The sequence below is a fragment of the Cyrtonyx montezumae genome, unplaced genomic scaffold, assembly GCF_038088225.1.
Source record: "Cyrtonyx montezumae isolate F1298 unplaced genomic scaffold, pur_monq_1.0 scaffold_17, whole genome shotgun sequence".
Classification (NCBI taxonomy): Eukaryota; Metazoa; Chordata; class Aves; order Galliformes; family Odontophoridae; genus Cyrtonyx; species Cyrtonyx montezumae.
This window is the reverse complement of record NW_027071903.1, coordinates 16,386,893-16,413,441: the sequence shown is the minus strand read 5'-3', so window position 1 is coordinate 16,413,441 and position 26,549 is coordinate 16,386,893. Positions and strand designations below refer to the sequence as shown.

General features: G+C 41.0%; 1 protein-coding gene and 1 long non-coding RNA gene across 2 annotated transcripts in view; both read right to left on the bottom strand.

Annotated features, from left to right (window-relative positions):
• The window catches only part of LOC136046778 (uncharacterized), a 222,002-nt gene that overhangs the window by 108,599 nt on the left and 86,854 nt on the right, over positions 1-26,549 (bottom strand). The window lies entirely within an intron of this gene.
• Positions 15,670-22,253, bottom strand: LOC136047224 (uncharacterized). Its single transcript, XM_065734281.1, has 5 exons — positions 22,202-22,253; positions 19,506-19,574; positions 18,578-18,743; positions 17,941-18,024; positions 15,670-16,633 (listed from the first exon to the last, which is right to left on the bottom strand). Exons 2-5 carry the CDS (start codon positions 19,569-19,571, stop codon positions 16,314-16,316), a joined length of 636 nt encoding a protein of 211 aa, XP_065590353.1. The 5' UTR covers positions 19,572-19,574; positions 22,202-22,253; the 3' UTR covers positions 15,670-16,313.

Genomic DNA, 26,549 nt, shown 5'->3' with positions numbered 1-26,549 from the left:
ATGTTTCCACACCGGTGTCTACCAAAGCCATTACTCTTTGTATGTCTGTTTCTGACCTAAATATTGACAGTTCTACATAGGGCCTCTGGTCCCATCTGGATGCCCTAAGGAAACCAATGTCCCTCGGCACTCCATGAATTTTGCCAGATTGAGATCTTTTACCAGGGGTGGCTCAGGCACTGTAACCCGAGACACTCGTGGAGGTTTTTTCTTCCTATTTGGTATTATAACATCAGCTAAATTCCAGGTTGTGGTAGGCACTTCTTGTATTATTGGTACTCTCGATTTTCTGGGAGTACTTTGAAATTTTCAATCATTTCTTATTTGTTTCTATAATGGTAATAAAATACGGTCAGGCTGCCCATCAATTTTAGCAAATACAATCCCAGCCTGTATAAGATTATTGAATATGGTTCTCCAAGACACCCGTACGGGGCCTGACCGGGGTGACCGTGGGGCAGTCTTCTGGGTTCTGATTGGAAAGCCTCAGCTTCCTCTACCACGTGGACATTGCGCCAAGTTCTGATGTGCTCAGTTTCCCCCAGGTCTGCTACCAGCTGAGCTGCTTGTTGGATAATGGCCTCTGAAGTGACTAAAGGATTTAGTATGGAGACCAATGTCCCATAAAGATGAGAAGGTGCTTGCAGCAGTATCAGGTCTCTCACACCTGCCATAAGTTTTTCCATGTCTGGACTTTCAAATGCATCAGAATACATGGCCTTCTTCATACCTGTGAGAAAGTAATCTTTTTGTTCGTGGTAAGAGGGAAGGAACCTGTAAATAAGTAACTGTAGTTTGTGATTTAGCATGTAACGTATAAAGAAGCTTAGCTTGCGAAAACACTTGCCACAAAGGATAGACACTACTATAAAGAAGCCTAGCTTGCGAAAACACAAAACTTGCACAAAAACCGGGAGCTAGCCTAAACACGCTCAAGTGCTCAAGGACTAGTGATTATGCAATTAACCAATGAGATTTGTTCATATGAATAACATACCAGAGAAGGAAAAAACACCAGACAAGGTCAAGAGGAAGATATGGAGGAAGAATACTTACTTCAACCCATACGACCACCGGGAGGCAGAAGAAGACCCCCTAACAACAACTGGATCAAGGACACATATACGGAAGACGGACTGTATAAAAGGATCGGGTATTGGTTCAATTGTTGCGACAGTTGGTGGAATGCAGAGTCCCCTGTCGCCCAGCGCTGCATTGCCTCTTTGCTCTTTGCTCAATTTGATTAATAAAATTCAATAGTTGAATTTTTGATTCCTAGTCCGTTGAATCTATTTATAACAATTGGTGCCGTGACTCGGATAGGAATAATGGCCGGGTTCTGAGGGTTGGGGAGGCGCCCCGCCGGAATTGGCGGCCCCACTCTTGATTCCCTGCCTCACTCCTACCAACGATCCGAAATTTATGAGCAAAAAGGCAAGACAGGACCGGTCGACCCCATAAATTTTGTGCACAGAAGTCCGGACGAAGACGCGGGACGCGTAAGTAACTGCCGTTTTGGCAGGGGTTTTCCGTTCGGTCGGGGTCGGGTTTCCCGGAGTGTGACAAATGGTGTGTGTGTGAGAGGGGGCCGGTAGCACGGACTAACCCAAGCGAGTGTGGACCCTCTAGTAGTGCGGTTCTCATTGCCTGCGAAGGCGTGAGCCACGAACGAGGGGAAGCGAGTGGAACGCATACACGGCTGAGTGAAGGCACTCCGGAAGATGGGACAGGGAAAAAGCAAGGCCCCTGTAGCCATGAAACGTCCTCCAGTCCCGAAGGATTCTCCTCTAGCATTCATGTTAGAAATGTGGAGGTATTATCCTGGGACAGGAAATAAGAGTAAAGCCAAGATGATTCATTATTGCATAGAAGTATGGGGAGATCAAAAGATTGGCCCCGAGGTCTGGTGGCCGAAATATGGATCTAGTGAAGACTGGGTACAGCGGCGTCTAAATTTCTGGGTAAACGCTAAGACTCCCTTTAGTCAGGAAGAAAGTGAATATGCGGCTATCTGGGTCACACGCCCAGGGGGACCGGGAGTTTCAATTTTCAAATTGTCCGAAATAGATAGAAAGACTAAGAGACCGAAGTCTCGTAGAGAAGAGGAGATCCCTATGGGACCCCCACCATACGTCCCACCGCAGCCGATAGATCCCCCTTTTCCACAGCCTGAAATAAATAATCAGGACAATCCAGATAATTAGGAAATGGACCCTAATTTGGGCCCTCAAACTAGGAGTCGGACACGTCAACAGAATCTATATCCATTACGAGAGGTACCTATGGGGGGTCCCAATCCGCAAATGGGGTTCATTTCAGTACCTTTAAATTCGGGAGATGTTAGGGAATTTAAGAAAGAGATGGGCAAACTTTTGGAAGATCCATTAGGGGTTGCGGAAAGGGTAGACCAATTTCTAGGCCCCAATACATATACGTGGGATGAGTTACAGTCCATCCTAGGCATCTTATTTACAACTGAAGAAAAACATATGATTAGGACTGCAGGAATGAGGGTTTGGGACGCCCAACATGCCCAGGGACCCCAGGCAGATGTAAAATGGCCCCTACAAAGGCCCCAATGGGACCACCAAAACCCAAATCACCGGATACATATGCAAGATTTACGAAGTATAGTTATCCAAGGAATTAGGGAAGCAGTCCCTAGAGGCCAGAATATCAATAAGGCATTCAATGAAAGACAGAAGAAAGAGGAATCCCCTAATGACTGGCTGGAGCGGTTACGAAAGAATTTACAAATGTACTCAGGGTTAGATACTGAAACCCCGTTAGGACAAGCTCTGTTGAAAACACAGTTTGTGGCCAAAGCCTGGGACGATATACGAAAGAAACTCGAAAAAATTGAGAATTGGCAGGACAGAGGAATGGATGAATTATTAAGGGAAGCTCAGAAGGTTTATGTTCGCAGGGACGATGAGAACCAAAAGAGGCAAGTCAGGATGATGGTGGCTGCGGTTAGAGAGAGCCGAGAATTAGACAAGCAGGAAAGGCGAACATTACAAAAGCCTCCCTCTAATCAGGGGAAGAGCGGGGGAGCAAAAGAAAGAAAGGAAGAACGGATTTGTTTCTACTGTGGGAAGAAAGGCCACCTAAAGAAAAATTGTAGAAGTAGGATACAAGATGAAAAGGTGTTTAAAGAAGATTAGGGAGGTCAGGGGCTTTACCTCTTGGGGACCCAGAAACACCGTGAGCCCTTGATAAAATTAAAGATAGGTCCCCAACAAGAAGAGATAGAATTTTTAGTGGACTTGGGGGCTGAGAGATCCACCATACAACAACTACCCTCTGGATGTGAATTGTCCAGAGAAACAGCCCTAGTAGTAGGAGCTAAGGGAGAACCCTTTAAGGTAGGGGTCGTTAAAAATGTAAAAATAGAAACAGAATCTAAATTAGGATTGGGAGATTTTCTAATTGTACCAGAAGCTGAATTCAATTTGTTGGGACGAGATCTAATTATAGAACTGGGGATAAGCTTGGAAGTAAAGAACAGGGAAATAAAGATTAAACTTTGCCCTTTAAGGGTGGAGGATGAAGAAAGGATTGACCCTGAAGTATGGTATACAATCGAAAGTGTAGGACGTTTGGAAATACCTCCTTTTTCAGTTAAACTTAAAGACCCTGAAATTCCTATAAAAATAAAACAGTACCCCATTTCATTGGAGGGAAGGAGAGGCCTAAAGCCAGAAATAGAGAGGCTTATAAAGCAGGGGTTACTGGAACCTTGCATGTCCCCATTCAACACTCCCATATTGCCAGTAAAGAAACCTAATGGTACCTATCGTTTGGTACATGATTTACGGGAAATAAATAAGAGGACAATATCTCGCTTTCCTGTAGTTGCTAATCCTTATACCTTATTGAGTAAATTAAGCCCTGAAAACCTATGGTATAGTGTAATTGATTTGAAAGATGCATTTTGGACTTGCCCTCTAGATGAGTCTTGCCGGGATTATTTCGCATTTGAATGGGAAGACCCGGACACAGGGAGAAAACAGCAGCTGAGGTGGACAGTACTACCACAGGGCTTTACCGAGTCCCCAAATCTGTTCGGGCAGGCCCTAGAACAAATTTTGCAAGAATATCAACCAGCTCCAGAAATTACTCTTATCCAGTATGTTGATGATCTGTTGGTTGCGGGAAAAGAGGAGGAACAGGTTAGGGGAGAAAGTGTTAAACTCCTTAATTTTCTAGGGTCAAAAGGCCTCAAAGTCTCAAAGACAAAATTACAGTTTGTAGAAGAAGAAGTCAGATATTTAGGTCACTATATTGCTAAGGGGGAAAAGAAGATAGATCCAGAAAGAATAAGAGGAATATCGTCCCTGCCACCCCCCCAGAGTAAAAGACAAATAAGGCAGATTTTAGGATTAGTGGGATATTGTAGGCAATGGATTGAGAACTATAGTAAGAAAGTAAAATTTTTATATCAAAAGTTAACCCTCGAGGGAAGGATAACTTGGGGTGAAGATGACGAGGGAAAGTGGCAGGCATTGCGAGAAGATCTAGTCAATGCCCCGGTTTTAAGTCTCCCTGATCTTAAGAGACCTTTCTATTTGTTTGTCAATATAGACGATGATACAGTATTTGGAGTCCTGACTCAGGAATGGGCTGGAAAGAAAAAGCCCATAGGGTACTTTTCAAAATTATTAGATCCAGTGAGTAGGGGATGGCCCACTTGCCTGCAGGCAATAGTAGGATGTGCTTTATTGGTAGAAGAGGCCAGAAAAATTACCTTTAACAGCGACATAAGGGTGTTGTCCCCCCATAATATCCGGAATGTTTTACAACAGAAAGCTGAAAAGTGGATCTCAGATTCTCGTTTACTGAAATATGAGGGTATTTTGCTAGAAGCACCAAATTTAACCCTAGAAACTACTAATTTACAAAATCCTGCACAATTTTTATATGGCAGACCCGAGGAATCACAATTATTACATAATTGCCTTCAAACTATTGAGAATCAGACGAAGATTAGACCGGACTTAGAGGAAGAAGAATTAGATGAGGGAGAAAGGATCTTTGTAGACGGGTCCTCCAGGGTGATAGATGGAAAAAGGAAATCAGGATATGCACTAAAAAACGGGAGAACCTTAAAGGTACTGGAATCTGGACCATTGAGCCCCTCCTGGTCGGCACAGGCCTGTGAGCTATATGCGGTTCTGCAAGCCTTAAGAAGATTGGAGGGAAAATCAGGAACAATATATACCGATTCTAAATATAGCTACGGAGTAGTACACACTTTTGGAAAAATCTGGGAAGAAAGAGGATTAATTAACTCCCAGGGAAAGGACTTAGTACATCAGGAACTAATAAGGGAAGTTTTGCAGGCATTAAGGGGACCGCTTAAAATAGCTGTAGTACATGTAAGGGGGCATCAAAAAGGAATTGACTATAAAACACGGGGAAACAACATGGCAGACCAAGAGGCTAAACAAGCTGCATTGCGTGTATTAGTACTAACAAAAGATAAACCACAATATACAGAATCGAAGATAGCACCTCTCGTGTTCACTCCTAAGGAAGAACAGAAACTTACTCAAATGGAAGTAACTAAGAGCGAGGAAGGGAAATGGTATCTATCAGATGGAAGAGAAGTTCTACCAAAATCGATAGCTTTTAATATCCTAACTAACTTACATAAACAAACTCACTGGGGAAGCCAGGGTCTGGTAGACCACTTCGCCACCAAGTATATGGCTATAGGTCTCCACGACTTAGCAAAGAAAATTACCCAAGGATGCCCTATATGCCTAAAGATCAATAGAGCTGTACAAAGACGGGTACCTATGGGTGGAAGACCCCTAGCGGTAAGACCATTTTCTCGAGTCCAAATTGACTTTACAGAACTCCCCAAAGTAGGACACTACAAATATATTTTAGTTATTATAGACCACCTCACTCATTTCATTGAGGCTTTCCCTACCTCTAGAGCGACTGCACAGACTGTTGCAAAGATCCTTTTAGAACAAATAATCCCTAGATACGGAGTCACTGAGGTCATTGACTCTGATCAAGGTCCCCACTTTACATCTAAAATTATAAAGAACTTGACGGAAGCCCTGGGAATAAAGTGGGAAGAACACACTCCTTGGCATCCCCAAAGCTCGGGGCGTGTGGAACGGATGAATGGAGAGTTGAAAAAGCAATTGGCAAAACTGACACTAGAAACTAAACTCTCATGGATAAAATGTATCCCTTTAGCATTGTTAAATATTAGGGCACAACCTAGGGCCGATATTGGAATATCTCCTTTCGAAATGTTATATGGAATGCCTTACGATGCAGGAGTTCCTAATGATCATCCAAATATCTTGGATAAGACCATTAATACCTATATCAGTGAATTAATGAAATATAGACAAGAGTTGTGGGAAAGAGGTCAAATAACCCAAAGACCTCCTCTTGATATTAAACTACATCAGATTAAACCAGGAGATTGGGTTCTTATAAAATCATGGAAAGAAGCCACTTTACAACCCCGTTGGGAGGGACCCTATTTAGTACTCTTAACCACTAATACGGCAGTTCGAACTGCAGAAAAAGGATGGACACACGCCAGTCGTGTTAAAGGTCCAGTAGAAAACAATGAATGGGAAGTCACTAGCCAAGCAGGGGATCTGAAGATAAAGTTGTCCAGAAAATCGAAATAAACAAAACTTAATCTGGGGAATTTGTTTCATCACAGGGACCTCTGTGAACAATCGAAGAAGACCAATATAATCTCTTTGATGAAGAAATCTCAATCTACCTGAAGAAGCAAAATGATTGGGGCATGGTTTGAACACCTACCCTTCGCTGTACAGTGTTTAATAGGGTTTGTGATAGCATTAATTTTGTCATTAATTGTGTATTACTTATGGAAAGTCGTTAAGTGTGGGAAAGGAATTTGTGTTTATGTATAGAGAAGAATGAAAGTCATTTCCTAAAACTTAAAGGACAAATGTTTGATGGAACTTTAAGTGAGGTCAGTCTACCAAATTTGCCCTGAATATAACTGATGCACGGCTGTAGGGATTGACTGAATAAATATCTAGAAGGGTTTGCATGTTAACCCTATAGGGAAAACTAAAATAATGCAAAGACATAATGATATAGGGGCGATCTGTAAATGACTAAATTGCAATTGTCACTTATTGCTTGCTCCTGTTGTGAAATTTGTAAAGAGTTGTGGTAAGTTCACTGCTGGAAAAGGGAGGGCTCCTAGGCGTATGTGTCAGCCCTGTTGGGAGGGGCAGCGCGAGCTGACTGCTCCGGTCCCAAACCGGAAGGTGGCAGCTCGAAAGTTAAAAGTGGGATCCCCAATTTAGTGATAGATATATTTCGAAGAAATAAATTCTGAATCTTATTATCATCACCTCATCACCCGATGAGCCTTTGGGTCCACCCAACATAAGTATTATAAAAATAAAGTGCACAAAGGAGCCTCAGTGTAATACCTCACCACCGGAAGGAGAGAGGAGTGATACCTGCCCCTGAGATCCTTGCTGCCGTGAAGATGGGTTACCCCGCAGCCAGCAGCAACCTGGTTGGCGGGCGAGGCAGAGGGATAAAAGGCGGAAACAGGGAACTCCCATGGAACGTAAACACTGAGATGGCACCAGAACTTTTGGAGACCCAAGGCTGGATGGGGAACAGCATTGGGAATAAGAAAAGAAAGAATGGCGAAAAGCTAAATAAATCCAGCAGTGGACTTCTCCTAGCTCTCAAATTATGTATGATTAAAGAACTTATAGGACCCCTTATTGTAACAGCAGAGACAAATCATGAAAGCCATGAACCTTTCAAATGGTCATTAATAAGATGGAAAGATCATCGGGTCCTCCATGTAGTCATAACCTCAGGAAGTCCCTCATTTAGATGCAACCCCTGCGACATTATTCCGGTAGAACCTTGCTTAAACAGGATCGGATTTTATTTTTGCCCTGCATCCAACCCTGGGAAACCTTACTGTAATTATCCTGGACATTATTTTTGTGCATATTGGGGTTGTGAGACAGTAGCTCATGGATTTACCCCCGGAGGGGAACGGGATAAATATATAACTCTCGGATGGTTCCCCCGCGGTTGTAACCCTCCTGTAATAGAATCATGGAGTAGTGCACCAGTAAGCATTGGTAATTGCCAGGCAATACAAATCGATGTTATCAGGGATCGACTTAATGATCCAGTATGGTTGACGGGAAAACTTTGGGGAGCCAGGTTATGGGAATCTGGAAAAGACCGGGGAGGATACTTCCTCATAAAAAAGGAACCAGTCTCACATGACCCAGTACCTATAGGACCCAATCCAGTTGCTAACATTGAAAGTCTGACGAGCACAACAAAGCGTCCTAATAATATAACCCCAGGAGTAAAAGAGACCCAGAGTGAAAACGAATCCACTAATTGGCCAGATGATCAATCCACTCAAGAATATAACGCACTGTGGAAAATAATGCAGGCCACATTTAAAGTCCTAAATGAGACTCACCCAAATCTAACTGAGGGATGTTGGTTGTGCTATATAGCAAGACCGCCCTTTTATGAAGCCGTAGGATCCCCTGCTAAGCCAGGACGAAGTAATGGAACAAACCCCAGGGAATGTGTTTGGAGAAAGGGAAAAGAAAACACACCTGGATTATCAGTGGCACAGGTGAAAGGCAAAGGAATGTGTGTAGGAAGTATACCTGAAAAAAGAAAACACCTTTGCCAAGTAAAGGTATCAATCTCAGATCCGAAAAAGCCAGCCAAATGGCTCATTCCTGCAGTTAACACAAAATGGATTTGTAATAACCTGGGAGTTACTCCATGCTTGTCGATTGATAATTTTAATGAGACATCAGAATATTGCATACAAGTTTTAATTCTTCCCCGAATATCATATCATCCTAAGGATTATGTTTATGAGCATCAGATTACCCCAGAATACCATCTAATAAAAAGAGAACCATTCACTGCACTAACAATAGCGGTGCTATTAGGTGTTGGGGGAGCAGGGATGGGAACTGGGGTAGCATCTCTAGTAACCCAAAAACAGGGATTCAAGGACTTGAGACACACAGTAGATGAGGATCTAAGCCGAATTGAGAAGGCAATAGATGGATTAGTGAAATCAGTCAGGTCCTTATCAGAGGTAGTACTCCAAAATCGAAGAGGACTGGATCTTCTATTCTTACAACAAGGAGGACTGTGTGTAGCTCTAAGGGAAGAATGTTGCACTTATGCAGATCATACTGGGGTAGTAATTGACACCATGACAGAGTTACGAAAACAACTAGAACAGAGGAGAAGGGAACGAGAAGAGCAACAAAGTTGGTATGAATCTTGGTTCAATCGCTCCCCATGGATGACAACCCTTTTGTCCACTATAGCGGGTCCTTTAATACTACTGATCCTAGTGTTAACCTTTGGGCCTTGTATTTTCAATAAACTAATCTCTATAGTGAAAAGGAGATTAGAGGCTTTCCATTTGATGCTCTTGAGGGCCAAATATGAGCCCCTCCATGAAACAAGGACAGGGGATTATCTGGAGCTTAATGAAAGAGAGGTACAGGGATACCACGAACAAAAATAGTAATAAAAGAAAAAGGAGGGAATTGTGAGAAAGTAATCTTTTTGTTCGTGGTAAGAGGGAAGGAACCTGTAAATAAGTAACTGTAGTTTGTGATTTAGCATGTAACGTATAAAGAAGCCTAGCTTGCGAAAACACAAAACTTGCACAAAAACCGGGAGCTAGCCTAAACACGCTCAAGTGCTCAAGGACTAGTGATTATGCAATTAACCAATGAGATTTGTTCATATGAATAACATACCAGAGAAGGAAAAAACACCAGACAAGGTCAAGAGGAAGATATGGAGGAAGAATACTTACTTCAACCCATACGACCACCGGGAGGCAGAAGAAGACCCCCTAACAACAACTGGATCAAGGACACATATACGGAAGACGGACTGTATAAAAGGATCGGGTATTGGTTCAATTGTTGCGACAGTTGGTGGAATGCAGAGTCCCCTGTCGCCCAGCGCTGCATTGCCTCTTTGCTCTTTGCTCAATTTGATTAATAAAATTCAATAGTTGAATTTTTGATTCCTAGTCCGTTGGATCTATTTATAACAATACCCAATCCTTGAATGTATGTTTGGAGGGCCTCCATAGAGGACCATAAACCAGCAGTACGTCTGTTTTAATCAGCCATGTTAGATGGCATGCTGCAGTCTACAATAGAGTGGTTTTCATTATTACACTGGATGGCGGCATATAATCTTTGCCTCAGGACTTGTACAGTTATAGATGCTAGCTTGGACATTTCTGTCCTATTAACTAATACACTTTCAGCTCCTGTATCCCATACTCTTAGTAGCCATGATGGCATGCTTTCCCTAGGCTTTTGATGGATTGTACTAGGTCCATCAACTCATTTGCCACACATGGGAGAGCTGTTACATGCAAGTATGTTTCAGCAGGTCAGGAGGCATCCCTGCTGGTCCATTTTGTACTTTCTTTGTTTTCTGAGTTATAATTGGGCAGATATCAATGGGATCCATCATAGATGGAGCTTTGAGATCTGATTTAAAGGCCTCGTCCTCTGAGGTAATCAGGCCCATTACCTTAGGGACCTGAGTGTCCACAACTGAAATGCTACATATTTGCTTTTTTGGGGCATTTAGTCCTGTTTTTTTGTTTGTTAACGTGCCCAATTGCTGCTCTAATTTCTCAAAATGGTCTCTTAATACTTAGTTCTTACATTCTATGTTGTTATTTGTTACTTTCAGTTGGTGTAACACCATTACCAAGGGCCAAGTCACACCAGATGCAGCAAGCTGGCACTCCTTGGTAATAAGTACACCCTTATCTAAACCCTGGAAATAATCCATTAAATGGGTTGGAGAAGGAGAAACAGTCCCTGTACCCATAGCAGTCTCCATTATTTTTCAGCAATAGTGGCTAAGCCATAATAGAGTGACCCTATAAATCCCAGGATTTGACCTGGGAACATTTGTTCTAGGGGGGTAACGTTCTCCCCCCTACCCCATTTAAAGATACTCCAAATGAAAGATATCTATTTATGACTATTTTTTCCTTCCTCCAATTGTAGGGTGAATAACCTGAAAGAATAGTATGCACCCAAAAGAATGGAGGTGGATGGTGTATTTTGTATGGTTTATCCAGATGGCATAAAGACAACCAGCAAATAAGGAGCGGCTCATCAGTTGCTGATGATCAAGGCTCATCCAAAACTCCACAGGGGAGGGATCTCCAACAAGAGATCCTTCCCCCAGTGGTGGTCAGTCCTTAAATGGGGTCTGGGAGAGGTGGAGCCAGACGCCACCCCTTCTGGTCACAAGGTGAGTTGCCTTCACCTGTGCTCCTACAGTTGACTCAATGCTCACCTCAGGTGATCAATCGGTGGTTCAGCAGTTCCCATACAGTCACCAATGGTTCTGATGAGTTTTTTATTTTGGACCAGCAACAAAGTCCTCATGCACACAAAGGCAGTATAGCAACCCAGAGCATAGTGAGCAGGCTGGGCAAATGGGGCATGGCATGTAAGTAGTATATGGTGGGAGATAGATTGGTGGATAACCTGACATTTCTACCAGGCTGATACTGGGGGGCATTCTGTTAGTAGAGAGTCCCTTCAAAGCCAGGCAGAAGGAGGGGACTTCGTAGGCAAGGGGGAATGGAAACAAGTTCCTGCTTGGGGCAGCAGGTTGCCCCTACTTCCAGCCTATCTCACCTACCCAGGTGCCTTTGCCTAGCAGGTATTAAGCCCCAGGACATGAAGGACAGGTAAGTGAAGAAACTAAAGGAAGTTCCTTCAGAGGGCTGTCTATGGTGTGGCAGTCATCTCAGTGCCTCAAGACAGGCTCTGTCAAGGACAAAAGAAGGGTGATTGTCACAGCAGACTCCCTTCAGTGGGGAACTGAACGCCTAATATGCCAACCAGTGAAGACTGCTGCCTCCCTGAAGCCTGAGTCAGGGACATCACATAGAAGTTGCCTGGTCAGGGGTGTCCTCAGATTATTACCTGCTCTTGGTATTTCAGATATGAGATTGCTAGGAGCAGCTATCAAGAGGGACTTCAGCACACTGGGGCAGTTTGTTTATGGAGTGGGAGCTTAGGTGGTGTTTTCCTTCATCCCTTCTGAAGAAGATACTGGGAGGAGCAGGAAGACCCACCTGATCAGCACATGGCTAAGAGGCAGGTCCCATCAGAGGAATTTTTTTATTGACTGTGGTTTATGAAGCACCAAGTCTGTTGGTAACAGGTGGAATCCTCTTGGATCAGAAGAGGAAAAGAATACTAGGCCAGGATTTGTCAGGCTCCATTGGCTTTAAACTACGCTTGAAGAGAAAGGGGATGAACCAGTCTCACTAGAGATGAGGCTAGGGGCAGCACTGCAAGGTTGGGGTGAGACTGGCAGCCCAGCTGAAGTATATCTACACCAGTGCACACAGCAAGGGCAACAAACAGGAGGAGCCACTGTGCAACAGGAAAACTGTGGCTTAGTCACCATCAATGAAACAATGTTGGGACCATTCTCATGACTAGAGTCCTGCAATGGAGGGTATAAGTTCTTTGGGAAGGATAGGTGGGGGTGTGGCTCTCTTTCAGAATACAGATGGTATTCTGTAGAGCTTAGCGTGCGGAATGATAACGCTGCATCAAAATGGGTGAAGATCAAGGGCCCAAGGAGGCTGACATCCTGGTGGGAGACTGCTATAGACCACCCAATCAGGGTAAGAGATAAATGCATTCTATAAGCAGCTGACAGACATCATGCAATCACTAGTCATCGTTCTCAACTTACCTAACAATTGCTGGAAATATAATACAGCAGACAGCTTCTTTATATATCTGGTAAGAGAATCTGCCAAGGGAAGTGCCCCTTTAAACCAACACCTTACAGAGAAGGTTATGAAATGGTTCAGTTCTCTATTCTTAGTGATGTCAGGAGAGTGGTCAGCAAATCTACTACTCTGGATTTCCAGAGTGCGGACTTCAAACTGGTTAGAAAGTTGGCTGCGAGAATCCATTGAAAGTCAGTCCTGACTGGCAAAGGTGCAGGAACAAGCTGCCTTCCTGTGCTGGAACAGGGAAAGTAGAATAGTCAGGCTGAACAGGGAGCTTTTGCTGAGATTCCAGGGCAATAAGAGTACACAATCGTTGGAAGAAGGGTTGGGAAACTCAGGAAGAAAACAAGGACATCACAAAGGTATGTAGAGGGAAAATGAGATAGGCAAAAGCTCAGCAAGAATTTAATCTGGCCACCATTGTGAGATTGTGAATGTTCCCTTGCTGGAAGCATTCAAGGCCTGACTGGATGGGGCTTTGAGCAACCTGGTCTAGAGGGAGGTATCCCTGAATGTAGCAGGAGTTGGAACTAGGTGGTCTTAAAGGTCTTCCAACCCAAACCTTTCTGTGATTCTATCATAACTGTCGTGGTTTGGCCTGGTTCTCTGACAAGCATGCACACTGGCTGGATCAACTGCAGCATCTGAGGCACAGACTTGGATGTGAATGATCCAAATCATTTATTACAGGCTTCAACATCCCTTACATACTTTCACAAGTTTTCTCTTGTAACTTTCCCACCCACCCTAACATAACAACAGTATAACTTCCCAAAGCAGTCCTTAACCGTGCATACAGGTGTTCACCCAATCTTGTGTCTTTCCAAGCCACACACACTCCTTCCAGTTGGAGTCTGCCATCACACAGCTTACTTGAACTTGTTTTCCTTTTCTTCTGGAGTGTCCTTGGTTCTCAGTGCTCCTATCTCATGCTGTTTATCCCATTCCACAGATGCAGCTCAAAATATACTTTCTTGTATTCCCACAATTCCCCCTTATTTATTAGCAAACTATTAATATACTAAAATTAATAAAACTTTCTAATAGTATTGCTGAATGCATTTAGGTTATCACAATTTAATCGAGGATTCAATTGATAACATGCTGAATGTAAGGACAAGAAATACTATTAAACTTACTAAGAAGAGAACAAACATATGCTTCATCTATGGTTTAAGTTCCAGCAACCTGGGAAAGAATCCCTGAGGGTCCCACTCTGTGCGTATCAGTAATTGATTAGAAAGAATCTTCAATTTTTTTATACTCTGATATAGTGATTTTTAATATTTAAGATTCAAACAAAATTCAGTGTGTACCCTTCAGTGTGTACCTCACAATCATACCTTTGGTTAATAATAGAAAATGGATGGTGGCATGACTTTGTGAAGTTGCATGTCACATAGAACCAAATCAGTGGGCAAGCCTGCTAGAGCATCACTAGTGGAGTTGCTTTCCTTTGCCAGCTAACATCCTGACTTGGTGAGTGTGGCTAAAGCGTGAGCAGGTTTGTTTCAGGGTATGTTTGGATCTCAGAGACAGGATGTCTCAGGAGCAGAGGCAAGCATACTATGCATTCAGAGCAATACAGAGGGTTAGAGTTTTAGTCAACATAGGCAAACACACACACACATAGGCAACCATTTTAGATAAATGTAAGTGGGAAGCAGAAACTCCCTAAGCAAGTGCATTATTACCTACTGAACCTTGAGAAATGACAAACCATCAGAAAGGAGAGAGAGAAGGAACATGCTGGTGGTGGATGCGATAAGCAGTGCCAGCAGGGCATCCCCTGCTTCAAAGTGCACTTTTCCTCTCTCACCCATCACAGATTCTCTCCTGCTTTTACTCTTTTCAGGGTCAGCAGAGTTATTTCCATTTGTACACCGCATCCACGTGGCCAGTGCGTGATACAGAGCCCAAGTGGAACACCTGCTTGCAAAACTCCTGCAGTGAGTACATGACAAAAAAAAAAAAAATCAACATACTTAAATTCCATTTGGGCTCATTTGAACATGAATGAATAGGTTTTCCTCTGTTCTGTAATTGGTTACAACTATTTTCTGGATTATCTTGACAAAAATCTGGGTAAACACAATGGTAACTCTGAAAGGTCACACCCTATTTACAGATAGCTTAAATTGGAGAGCCAAATATAAGAAAAAAATCTGCCCAAAAACAGTTAACATCTGCTCCTACCCGTTTCATGACGCTTCTCCAATTACCAATTAAATCTGGCTTCAAATAAAATTCTCATATAGGAAACTGTTTCATGAAAAGTGAGATCCAAAACTGTTCCTACATAAAAACAAAAAAAGAAAAAACAAAACTAATCAACAAACAATAAAAAGCCCACAAATTAACATAATCCACCAGCTGACACATCTATCAGAATGATAAAAATGTCTTGCAGAAGAACTGAATAGAATAATTACTGAACGTTGATAATTAAGTTTCAATAATATTGCTAGTTTCCCTCTTAAAAGTCTGTAAATAATTCCTACAAATGCATGATTTTCTGTTTTACCTGATTATACCTTCTACACGAGCAAAACTCCATGACAGGAGTTCTCCTCATGAATGAAGATATCCTTTCCTAAGAAAAGCTAATCTGGTCTTTGCTTCAGTGGTGAAGTCAGTGTTAGTTCCCTTCACAAGCAAAACCATTTTGAACACATTCTTACAGACACTGATTTTAATTATATTGATTTGTAATTTCAAGTCAATCTTAAAGCTTAATGGATGTATATAAAAATAACTTCTAGATTAAGTTCCAGCAATACTGTAGTACATTAAATAAATCTCTTTTCCTAACTGTGTCTAGAAAACATGTTATTATTTAATTTTACAGCCTGTCAAACTACTGAATTAGATAGACAGTATGAAACTGCAGAGAACAAATGCAATGGAAGTGGAATTGCATAGTTTTGTACCTGAAATATAACAAGTTTGCTCATGTTAATTCAGTGCTTTGCAGCTTGAAGGAATCTCACTCTGCCTTCAAAAACCGGCACTTTTAATCTTGGTACTCTTTTCCCTACAATTCCACAGAACCACCATTCCAAAAATGATCAGCTTGCCACCTCCACTTCCTGGTTTACTTTTACATTTGAACTGCAGACACACTCAGAATGACACGAATATAAGGTATCAGTGCTTTTCTATTTACCAATACAGTGACAGCTGGCTCAGTGCTGAGCTCAGTGTAAGGCAGTACCTTTTCTTCTACTCATACAGCACAATGTTCTTCACTGCCCTTAGTTGGAAGGATTTAATAACTGTTTTTCTGTTGGTCTTCCTTAGAGTGATCTCCAAAACCTCATAATCCATTTTTCTAACTTCTGAATTCGAGGAGATATCACGATCAAGGAGGAACTGATTTCAATGCTTTTTGAGGAATGAATGTGAATCACTGCCATGCCAAATTACCAGTGCCCTGGTCCACGTAGCAGACATCAAAATTATGTCACAGAAGCAGCCTGTTTGTCTCAGTACAGCCTGTGTGATGACTACCTCGTGCCAGAGGACTGCATTTGTTTACTGTCAGAACGGTCACTACAACCTCTGCTGCCTTCTCTCCAAGGCACAGGCAGATATCCAGCAGTGCCCGAGCACGGCTGGTCACTGTGGGGTAAGAAATGATTGTTTCATAATCTATTCGGGACAGCATCTGCTGTGAGCGAAGGACATCAAGGATGTGGTTGAGGCGTCCTTCTGTCATGCAGCTCAGGATGGTTCCTCTCTGGCAGGACAGTATTTGACTGCAATTTCCTTCGCAGCAAGGACCTTGGGTAAAAAAGGAAACATAACAAGATAAACTAAATGCTCTTTTCTTCCAGAGGTTGTTAGCAAGTGATAGCACCAACACTGATGACTTTCTTCCAGAGATTTAATCTCAGTAGAGAAAGAAGAAAGGAAGAGCTAGATTGTGTTCTTTGTTCATAAACAGTACAATGCATTTCCATCTTTTGTTTGAAAATCATGAGGATTCTGTTTCAGAAAATCAATGTTTCTAAAGACTGTTTGGATTGTGTAAGGGAATATTTTAAGGTCTGGCCCCATTCATCCTTGCATGAACAAATCTTGTGCACTTTGGCTCTGCGTGAATGAGAAAATGTTGTTCTGCAGAACATGTAAGAGTAGCTAACAGGTAGTCCAGGATGGTATGTCTGTTTGAAATGTGTTGCAAAACCAGGAACGTGTATACATGTCAAAGCCAAACTAATAGCAAAACTAATACTTCTGGCAAAAATGATCAAGAGCACTGGGTTCTACCTCTTCACTAACTGATGAGGCTTGTGCCTGTCAGAATATTTAGTGCTCACATTAGTGTACAGTAAGTACTGTAAAACAAGAGAAAACCAATAACCAAAGACAATCATTATTCTGGAGAAAGTGCCTCTCTCATTCTGATTTCAGTGTTGACAGTAGAGCTCTGAGATGAATACTTCCTGCACATGCTAGTCTACTGCTTTATCCTGAAGTTATGCCAACACTTTGTAGTAAAATTAAATAAAGGACCAACCAAATGTGGGAATTGATCAATCTGAAACAATCAACCAAACAAAGCAAGAAACTGAGCTTTACACTTGGAGGTAGAGGCAGGCTTCACAAGTCAGAAGCTTTCCTACTTATCAGTTTCCAGCTCAGCAGGAAAATCTGAGACCGCATAAGGAAAGAAATAAATGGTTATCCCCTTCTCCACCCTTTTCTATAGTCAGTAGCACTTTTGTAACTGTATGAAATACTCAGCCTAAAACTACAAAATAAAAAAATGCCTATACTTTAATAAACATTTAATGATGTGATACAATTTCTGTCTTTTCAGGCTTGTTCTCAACCTGCATGTGATCCAGGGAAAGAACAAGCCAGTGTTCTCAATGGACAGTGCCCAGACTTCTGGAAAAATAGGAGCCATACAACAACAGACTATAGCAATGTAGCATTTTTGAAGAGTTACTTCAATAAACAACTGAATATGTGCCAGATAATTCAGAAAAAGATTATTTATATAAATCTCTAAACAACATAATCACTGAATAAGACCAGATCTAGGAAAATACTGCCCTCTCAAACTGGAAGAGGAGTCTTACCTTTCACAGGTCGTTCAGGGTGCAGAGTTTGTGGACTGTGCTTAAACATCAATGGTGGATCCTTATGCTGACAGTTTTCTCTGCCTGCAGTTGGACCAGATAAGGGAAGAGTACAAAAAGGTTTTCTTCTGTCAGAGTATGGGTAATAAAAAAAGTTTAAAATGAACAGGATGAGGCCCTTAAATTGAACAGCAACAGAACATAACATGTATCATCTGACTAAACTGAGAGCACCTTCTTATTCCTAGCTGTTCTTTGGGCACTTTGTAATACGTCACTATTCCTGGGGAGATTTTGGCATATACATGCTTCTGTGTTTTTCAGGATTCTGTAGGAATTTGTTTATGCTACAGAAAATTCTATTCTAAGTCTGACAGCTATTGATTAGAAGTAAAATGCTTGAAAATGCAGATGTTATTATAAGTGAATTGACTTCCTGTGGCTCAACTTCTGTTTCCAAAGGTATGAGGAATACAGAAAAAGCACTTCTGCAGTAAGCTCATGCTTTGAATGATATCAGCAGAGTGCAAAGCTCTAAAAATGGACAACTGTACTTGAAAAATACATGTGTACATGGAACAAATAGTGATAATTTTCCTTGGAATAGTTGGAGCTGAGTAAGTTTCAAGGTAGAGACCTTTCTCTGTTGAGTCCTGTGGGATAGGATCTGTCAGATCAGCCTCAAGAACATTTTCACTTCCCAAAATACTTGTACTGCTACCAAGTAGAATAGGTGACAAACTTGGTACTACAGGAGGGATTTTCTTGCTCATTACTTGGCTGAGTTTTTGCTGACAGACGACCTGAAAAAGATAAAAATGGAGAATTATCTTGGAAAGTTTATATGAAAACCTTTTGCAAGCAGTTTTTTCTTGGAATTTAAGGATGTATCACAGTTCTAGGAAGGGTGGGTATGCAGTTGTTTAGCCTGTAGACATACTAATTCAACTTCAGATAGTTGCCTAGGTTGCTGTGCCACCACAGACCATTGGGCTACTTGTCCTAGATGTTATGGCTATCCTAAACTGCTTCTGCAGCCTGTGCTGCCAGCAGTCATGAAAATTCACAGAATTTTCTAGCTAAATTAGCTAGAATTGTCTAGCTAGAGTTAGCTCTTATCCAGGCACATGAGCTTTGGTATTGGCAGGCCTGCAACAAGTGCTAATATCACTTTGAAAATGGGTGTTAGTGGTATGTTGCAGAGTGATCACAAAGCAGTTGTCCTTACCCTTTAAGAACATGAGTTGCAGATGCTAGAATTCAAGCATTTTGGGGTTTTGTTCCCATCTGGTATTCTGAAAACATCACAAGAAGGGCAAGGTTTTTGCCATTTCACTGGGACCTCCTCAAGAAGGAGAGGTTCAAAGTGACTTTTAAGTGGTGAGTCTTTTTGCAAAGGCAACAGTCTCCTGCTTGTAGGAGAGTAAATCAGTTTTGTTGCTTAACCAGTTGTAGCTGTCCTTTGCCCTACAGTATTTTTATTATGCAGTGTCAGCACTGGTAGGAGAGGCAGGAAGCTTTATAAGGACTCTTGTAAGACTCTCAAATGAATGCCATGTACTCACCTCTGAGTTCTGTATGCCTGTCCACGATGTGTATATTTCTGAACCTTTGCATGCATTAATTGCCATCTCCTAGGAAAGAATAGCACAGGAACAGAAGTAAGGATACAGAATGTTTGCTCAATTCACAGCTGTAAGGAGCAAGAACTTATATTGACAATTTACAGGGACAGTGTATGTTATAGTGTTGGGCATACTGATGCACAGCAATAGTAAACCACACAGAGCAATTCAGAAGCAACTTTGCATTGTAGCGCATAAGTGGGTGTAGAATCTGACTTTACTCTGTCACCGCTTCTCTCATTTCTAATTTTAAATCCAGTTTTTGGTTATGCACTAAAGGGTGAGAATAGCCCTAAACTGAGATACGTGTATTGGGCTAGCTATAACACATCCTTCAAGTATCCATATGGCAGGAGCATCCCATGTTTATTATGTTTGTACATACGCAGCAAATTTGTTCAAATCTTTACCCTTCAGCACTTACAAATTAATCCATTTTAAAAAGTCTCTGGTAGCTTTTTCAGTCATTTTGGACATACTATCTATCCAGTTATTTAAACAATAATAGTGATTGTTGTTGATTTAGCAAATAGAAAAATAATACCTTCCTCAAGGCAGACTGTAGTGTTAAATTATTTAGGGAGGCATTGTCAAATATTCTGTAAGCTTCACTAGTAATAAAATGACTTGGACCATAACTATGCCAGCTATTAAATCATTGATCAAATCTATTTTATAATTGCAGAATATGATTGCAACATGTAAACATAATCTGGTGTGCCTTTACTTAGGTAGCTCACATAAGCACAGCAACAAAACCAACCACACAGAAAGGTTTTTTTTTTTAAGTTCAAACAGAGTCAGAATACTTGTTCAAGGGCTGAAACATGCCATTGTAGTTTCCTCACTATGTCTATCCAAGTTTAATAGATGCATTTGTGGCTGTGAAGGTCATAAAAGCAAAGAGACCAGTGCAAACAAGGTATTAGAAAAGAAGGAAAATGTATGCTTGTCCATCTCCAAAGATCTAAGTTCACAGGGAATAAATTCCACAAATTTATTTATTACCTCAGTGGCAGTCAGCCCTTAAATGAGATCTAAGAGGGGTGGAGACTGGCTCCACTCCTTCCAGTCACACAGGTGAATCACCTTCCTCTGTGCTCCCAGGGCTGATCAGATCTTCCCTTCAGGTGTCCATTCAGTGGTTCAGGCTGTGACTTAGTAGTTCCCATGCACTCCACCCCTTCACAGTATGAACCAATGATTGAGCCAACCAGAGGGTGAGCCTTTCCTAGTACAGAGTTCCAGTGCATTGCAACGTTCATACAGTCTGCCTGTTGCGATACAGGTTGACATAATGTAATATGATTGATGAGCAGTTTGTGGTTGATGTTCATGTTCTCTCATGAGCCAGTGCTTGATAATGCTATTGGAGGCATGCAGTTGTTAGGTGCAGGTCCATCTTATATTCCACCAGTCCACACAGGCCATCACCAGGTGTCGTTCTCAATCTCACGATAACACTGGAGTGCTTCAATGACATTTTCCTCCTCCTAGTGATCCTAGATACTCCAAAAACGCATGGGAAGTAGAGGTACTAAGAGCAGGAGGTCTGCCCTCCAAGGCAAAATACAGGCTGTATTCCTGTCCTGGGTCAACTCTTCAGTTTGCACTGGGGCAAGTCCTGGCTGTCTGTACCACACCCTTTGGCCAGATATCTGTGACTGTAACTATATCAGGCACCAAAGGGGGGGGTGGGGGGTGTTCTGATCTGCCACAAGGACATGATGAGGGTCCTCTCAGCAATGAAGACTGGAGTGTTGACAACGTCAGTAGACTACGTACCAATTACTGAAGAGACTACAGAAACTCCCACCTCCAATAATCACCCCAAAGGCGTAAGTAGGCCACACCACTTCACTCCTACACCTACCCCTCTTGGGCAAATTGCTTGGTATAAACTTCTCTGAATTGCCAGGCTGCAAGCTGTTACAGATCCCTGTAGGGTTGTTTGACCTACAGTATAGGAAAATGTCCCTGTAATGAATACCAAAGATCCTGAAACTCTTAAAACAATATTTAGCATAAGTTATTGCATGTGTTAGAACAAAGACTGTTTTTATAAGCAAAAGTAAAAATATATTTACACTCTTGTTAGATGTGTTAAGTGTTTAACAGTGACTGAAGCCACCTACTGCAACAGGCCACTTCAGGATAAAGAGCACTGTCTAAATATTAAATCAAATGAATACCTCAGATGTACCTGTATTTATTATATTGTAAGCACACAGTCATGTACTAAGCCTTGCAATTTTTACCAGTCCTAAGAAGAGGTTACCATGTTCAGCCACGAGATGGCAGTGACAGGTGAAAGCTGTGTGAATAGCACCATACTCAGTATTTTTACAACACTTCTCAGCCTCCAAAATGCAGGAGTCCTTCCATCAGCTTTGCCATACACAACTAAACCTATAGCAAACAAGTCTTTATTTGATGCCCACCACTACAAACTGGAGGTCATTATTAGACTGTGGCAATTATTACATCATGCTTTATACAAACTGTGTTCTAACTATAACAGAAGGCAGAGGGATGTTTGAACAGACGATGCTGTTTGTGTCATCATTTCTCTACAATAAAGGAATTTGTAGAAAATGACAGTGCAACAAAATCAGACGTAAGCAATAGAAAAATACCTTCAAAGGGTTTCTGTCTGCTTAGACCCTCCCAGCACAGTACACCGAAACTAAAAGCAAACAAACAAACATATTAATTAGATTGGAATCAATATTTATGCTCCCATGATTTCAAAAAGTACATTTATTGATTTAAGAAAGGAGTTTTCCTAAACCTATCCAAATCATTCTTAATCTGAAGAGCTCCTTTCTCCTGCATTATTAAGCTTTGGCTTTCAACTGAACAGCTCTTATAAAACAATAAATCAGTTAGATGTTAATTAAATAGGATTAACTAATTATTAAATTTTTTAAGTTGTTGACTACAACTGCTATTGTGAACTTCAGAACATTATGTTCTCCTTTCTCCATCATTTTTGCTTTGTTTTCAAGTAATTTAAATAGCAACTGAGAAAGCTGGACATTACATTATGTACTCATAGCATATCAGTCATTTAACCTATCAAAAACTTGATTCTGACCCACTGTGTTTGTTTTCTTCCAGCAAATTTTCCTGGATCTCCAAGTATTTTTTTTTTTTTTTTTGCTTTTCTAACGTCCTATGAAGTATTACAGATTATATACAATCTATGTGTATAATCTACAACTCAAATGATTTAAAACACAGTTATGTGATAAAAACTCCTCTGTCTCAAGATTAGAGGCAGAAGCAAGAAACCTAGTGGAAAGCAGAAAGCAGACTACAGATAAGTTGGAAGCAAAGCAACCTGAAGGGGATAAGCAATTCTAAGATAAACAACTACATACATGTATCTCACTATAATGCTGAACCACATAGTATAAAAAAACTTCCTCTTCTGCCAGATATCTAGGAAAACATTAATGTAACATGGATGCACATGTATACATGCAGCTAAGCATTATTTCACACATGATCCTTTGTTTTCTTTACTGCAATACTGTCAAGACATATATCTCACGCACTGAGTTTTATCTAAGCATTAAAATTAAATAAGAATTACAAGTTGGAAATGAATGAAGATAAACCTCCACTCCTGCTTATGCAAAAATCTAGTGTTTATGAAAAACTGCAGATGAGTCACATAATTTATAGATCTCAAGTGTGTATACTGCTCAACTCAGCGCATGACTCTGTGGCAGTAAGGAAGAAGTTTAATTTGTTGCTTCCATAAAAACTGTGAGACAAGAGTGTCCTACTTAAAAGTTACCTATAGTGTTAGAGCATAGGCTCTGTATAAGCTGGTTATAAAGATACACATCTGTAGAGACATTAGTTGCAATTTAAACTTGTCTCTTACTGAGGCAGCTAGAAGTATCTTACAGTTCCAAAACTGTGACATGTGACTTCCTCCTTTGTATAAATCCCTAAAGTTAGAATAATGATTGAAAGACTCAGTAGATTATTTCACCAGATTCCGTAGAACCTTCTCAGTGAGATACCACTGACCTAAAAGCTTCATTTTTTATCTGAGTGTATGGAAACTGTTGAATCATAAACTGATGGATCACCATAGGAGAGCACTGAGTCAGCTGTGGGAGCACAGGTGAAGACAATTTACCTGTGTGACCGGAAGGGGTGGAATATGACTCCACCTCTTCCAGACCCCATTTAAGGGCTGATCACCACTGGAAAAGGATCTCTTGTTGGAGATCCTTCCTGTGAGTCTTGATCTTTGGAGATGACTATTTTCCTTATTACTGATTGTCTCTTTGCCATCTGGATGATCTTTCTAAATTACACCATCTATCTTGACTGGCAATACCATTTGGTATTATTTACTTTGTTTCTTACCCTATACTGAGCATGAACAGTTCTTCCTGACATTAACTCCTGTAAAAGCATTAGCCAAATCCCACCTCAACACAACCTCTTGTTTGGGGTTATAGAGAGCAATGGGATCTCCTCTTCTCCAGACTGAACAATCCCAGCTCCCTAAGCTACTCCTCATAAGGCTTGTGTTCCAGATCCTTCAGAACTTTGCTGCCCTTCTCTGAATGTGCTTCAGGACATCAATGCCTTTCTTGTAGTGACGGGCCCAAAACTAAACACAGCACTGAGGTGCAGCCTCACCAGTGCTGAGTATAGAGGGACAATCACTTCCCTACTCCCACTGGCTGCACTTAGAAACTTAGAAATCTAAGTTTTAGAAACTTAGAAATCCGGTGGATATTATTATATAAATGAGGGGCTCAGGGTGAGTCTGTTCAGCTACCTACACATTCAGGTAAGAAAGTCATTGGAGATGAAATCTAACTCAAGAGGCATAAAGGAGACTAAAGTTTATCATACTTATAGTATTCAAATAATAACAAAAGTATGATTGTCTGAATTGTTTGCTTTTTTGCTCAGGCTGTTTGTTTCCAGATTTGTCTGTTGTTACCTCCTGATTAAGAAATGATACACACAACAATATAATAAGAATAATGAAAAAAAAAACCCAAAAACATGAGTATATTCATGGTTGAGCAGCTAAGTTCTTGTATAAGAATAACTTTCTAATCATGATTCTAAAGATAATCTAAAATGCTATCTACAATGGGTATTTCCATAGTTTGCTCAGATCTGTACATGCACTTGCATCACTAGCAGCTAGCTTTCTTCATACCAAAAAGACCACACTCATAATAAGATATCATATAATGAGTACTGTACATTGTTATGAACATATGTATTTATTACACTAGCATCTTCAAGTCTACCTAGTCTTGTGCTCATGAGTTTGTAAAACTATGGTGTTGTCTAGAACAGAGGTACATGCCTTTGTGTGCCTCTTCTCTCCAGGCTACAGGGCAAGATAAAGAGAGCCAGCAAGGAAATTTTCAGCTAAACTTTAACTTGGTCAGATTTTAAATGTCTACATTTTAAATTCCATATAATAGCTTGTATCATGAAACTATACCAAAGAGGTAAAATGAGCCTGTCAGCCTGTTGTCTCTGATGTTAATGCTCAAAGTATCTTCATTCTTTTGGTGAAACTCAAATAAACAAATTATGACACATTTGTGGAAAAGTTGTTTTTTGTTGTTTTTTTTCTCCTAGCAGGAACTGTTTTACAGACACTGCAAGTTTCATGTCTGTGACATCCTCCTAGAGGACACAATCTTAATATATTTAGAGGAACTTCTTCATCATGTGAAAAGCTGTGAGGGAAGAATCTGAAAAATAGAGGCTTCTCTAAATGGTTTCTAGCAGGCTTCGTACGAGTTATCATCTTCCAAAACTAGCAGTTAATGCATTGCAGTCTGCGAAGACGCACAGAGACGTAGGCTTTGTTCTTATGTGACAGTAGCTCTGATCATTATGTAAAATCATGGCAGGGATAAGAATAATTGGATTTTATATTAGCACAGTGCTCAGACAACACTGTAGGTGACTTCCTATGAAAGCTGTCCTCAGGGCACTGTGCTGCTTAGAAGATGGAGGAAAGTCCAGGAAGCTCCCTTTGCAGCTTCTGGGAATTAAAAATTAGCTTATCTTTAAATGAACTAAATTTATAGTGCTATATCCACAAGAATCATGGAGTCATAGAATCATTAAGGCTGGAAAGACCACTAAGATTACTGACTCCAATCATTAACCCATGCCTGGGACCACTCTAGACCACATCCCTCAGTATGACATCTACATTTTTTCTTGAAAACCTCCAGGGATGGAGTTTCTATTTTGCTTTCTTGCACCCCAACATAATTACATTTTGTCCAGGCACACCACATTACCACTACTTCTTTCTCTCATTCTTTCAATGTTGTGAAAAATGTGGTTAAATCTTTTTCCTGTTGTTTCATCAGTGGAATTTTCTGGTAAATTACCAGGCTTGCAAAATATCCACTTTCATTTTGAGAATCTGGAACCTAAAAAAGCAGCTGAAAAGATCACTTGTCCACAGATACTTGGGTCTTGCCAGGCCTTACAGAACTGCTGTTATCTGTTCTTTCTCCAGAAAGATTTAAATATATATTTTTGTTTCAAAATGTCAACTGGAAAGATGAAAGCTAAAATAAGTTGAAAACCTACCAATGTACGTATCACTCCTGCAGGAGGGATGATGTAACGGTGCTATAATCACCACACTGTCACTATGTGACTACTCTATAGATCCAGTGAGCTTCATAGGCACTTGTGAAATTAATTTAAAAAGAAAACTTTCAGGAATGCTCAGTAAATATATGTACTTATGTACAGAGTACATTTGCTTGGTATTCATAAGATAATCTGTTTATCCCACATTCTGGGATATTTTTATACTTAGCTTAGAAGCATGTTACAAACATCGGTGCTAAGATGGCAGAAGTACAAATTATTCTAAAATAATTTGGATTATATTACTTGGCTCAAACATGAAATATTTTGCAGGCATTAGATGTTTGCAGAATTTTGTGAAACCAG

Excerpts from the sequence above, each read along its gene's own strand:
- LOC136047224 (XM_065734281.1), bottom strand. The coding sequence starts at position 19,571 with ATGGCAATTAATGCATGCAAAGGTTCAGAAATATACACATCGTGGACA. Across the intron at positions 18,744-19,505 it reads CAGGCATACAGAACTCAGAG|GTCGTCTGTCAGCAAAAACT; the intron begins GTGAGTACATGG and ends TATCTTTTTCAG. Across the intron at positions 18,025-18,577 it reads ACAGGACTCAACAGAGAAAG|GCAGAGAAAACTGTCAGCAT; the intron begins GTCTCTACCTTG and ends GTCCAACTGCAG.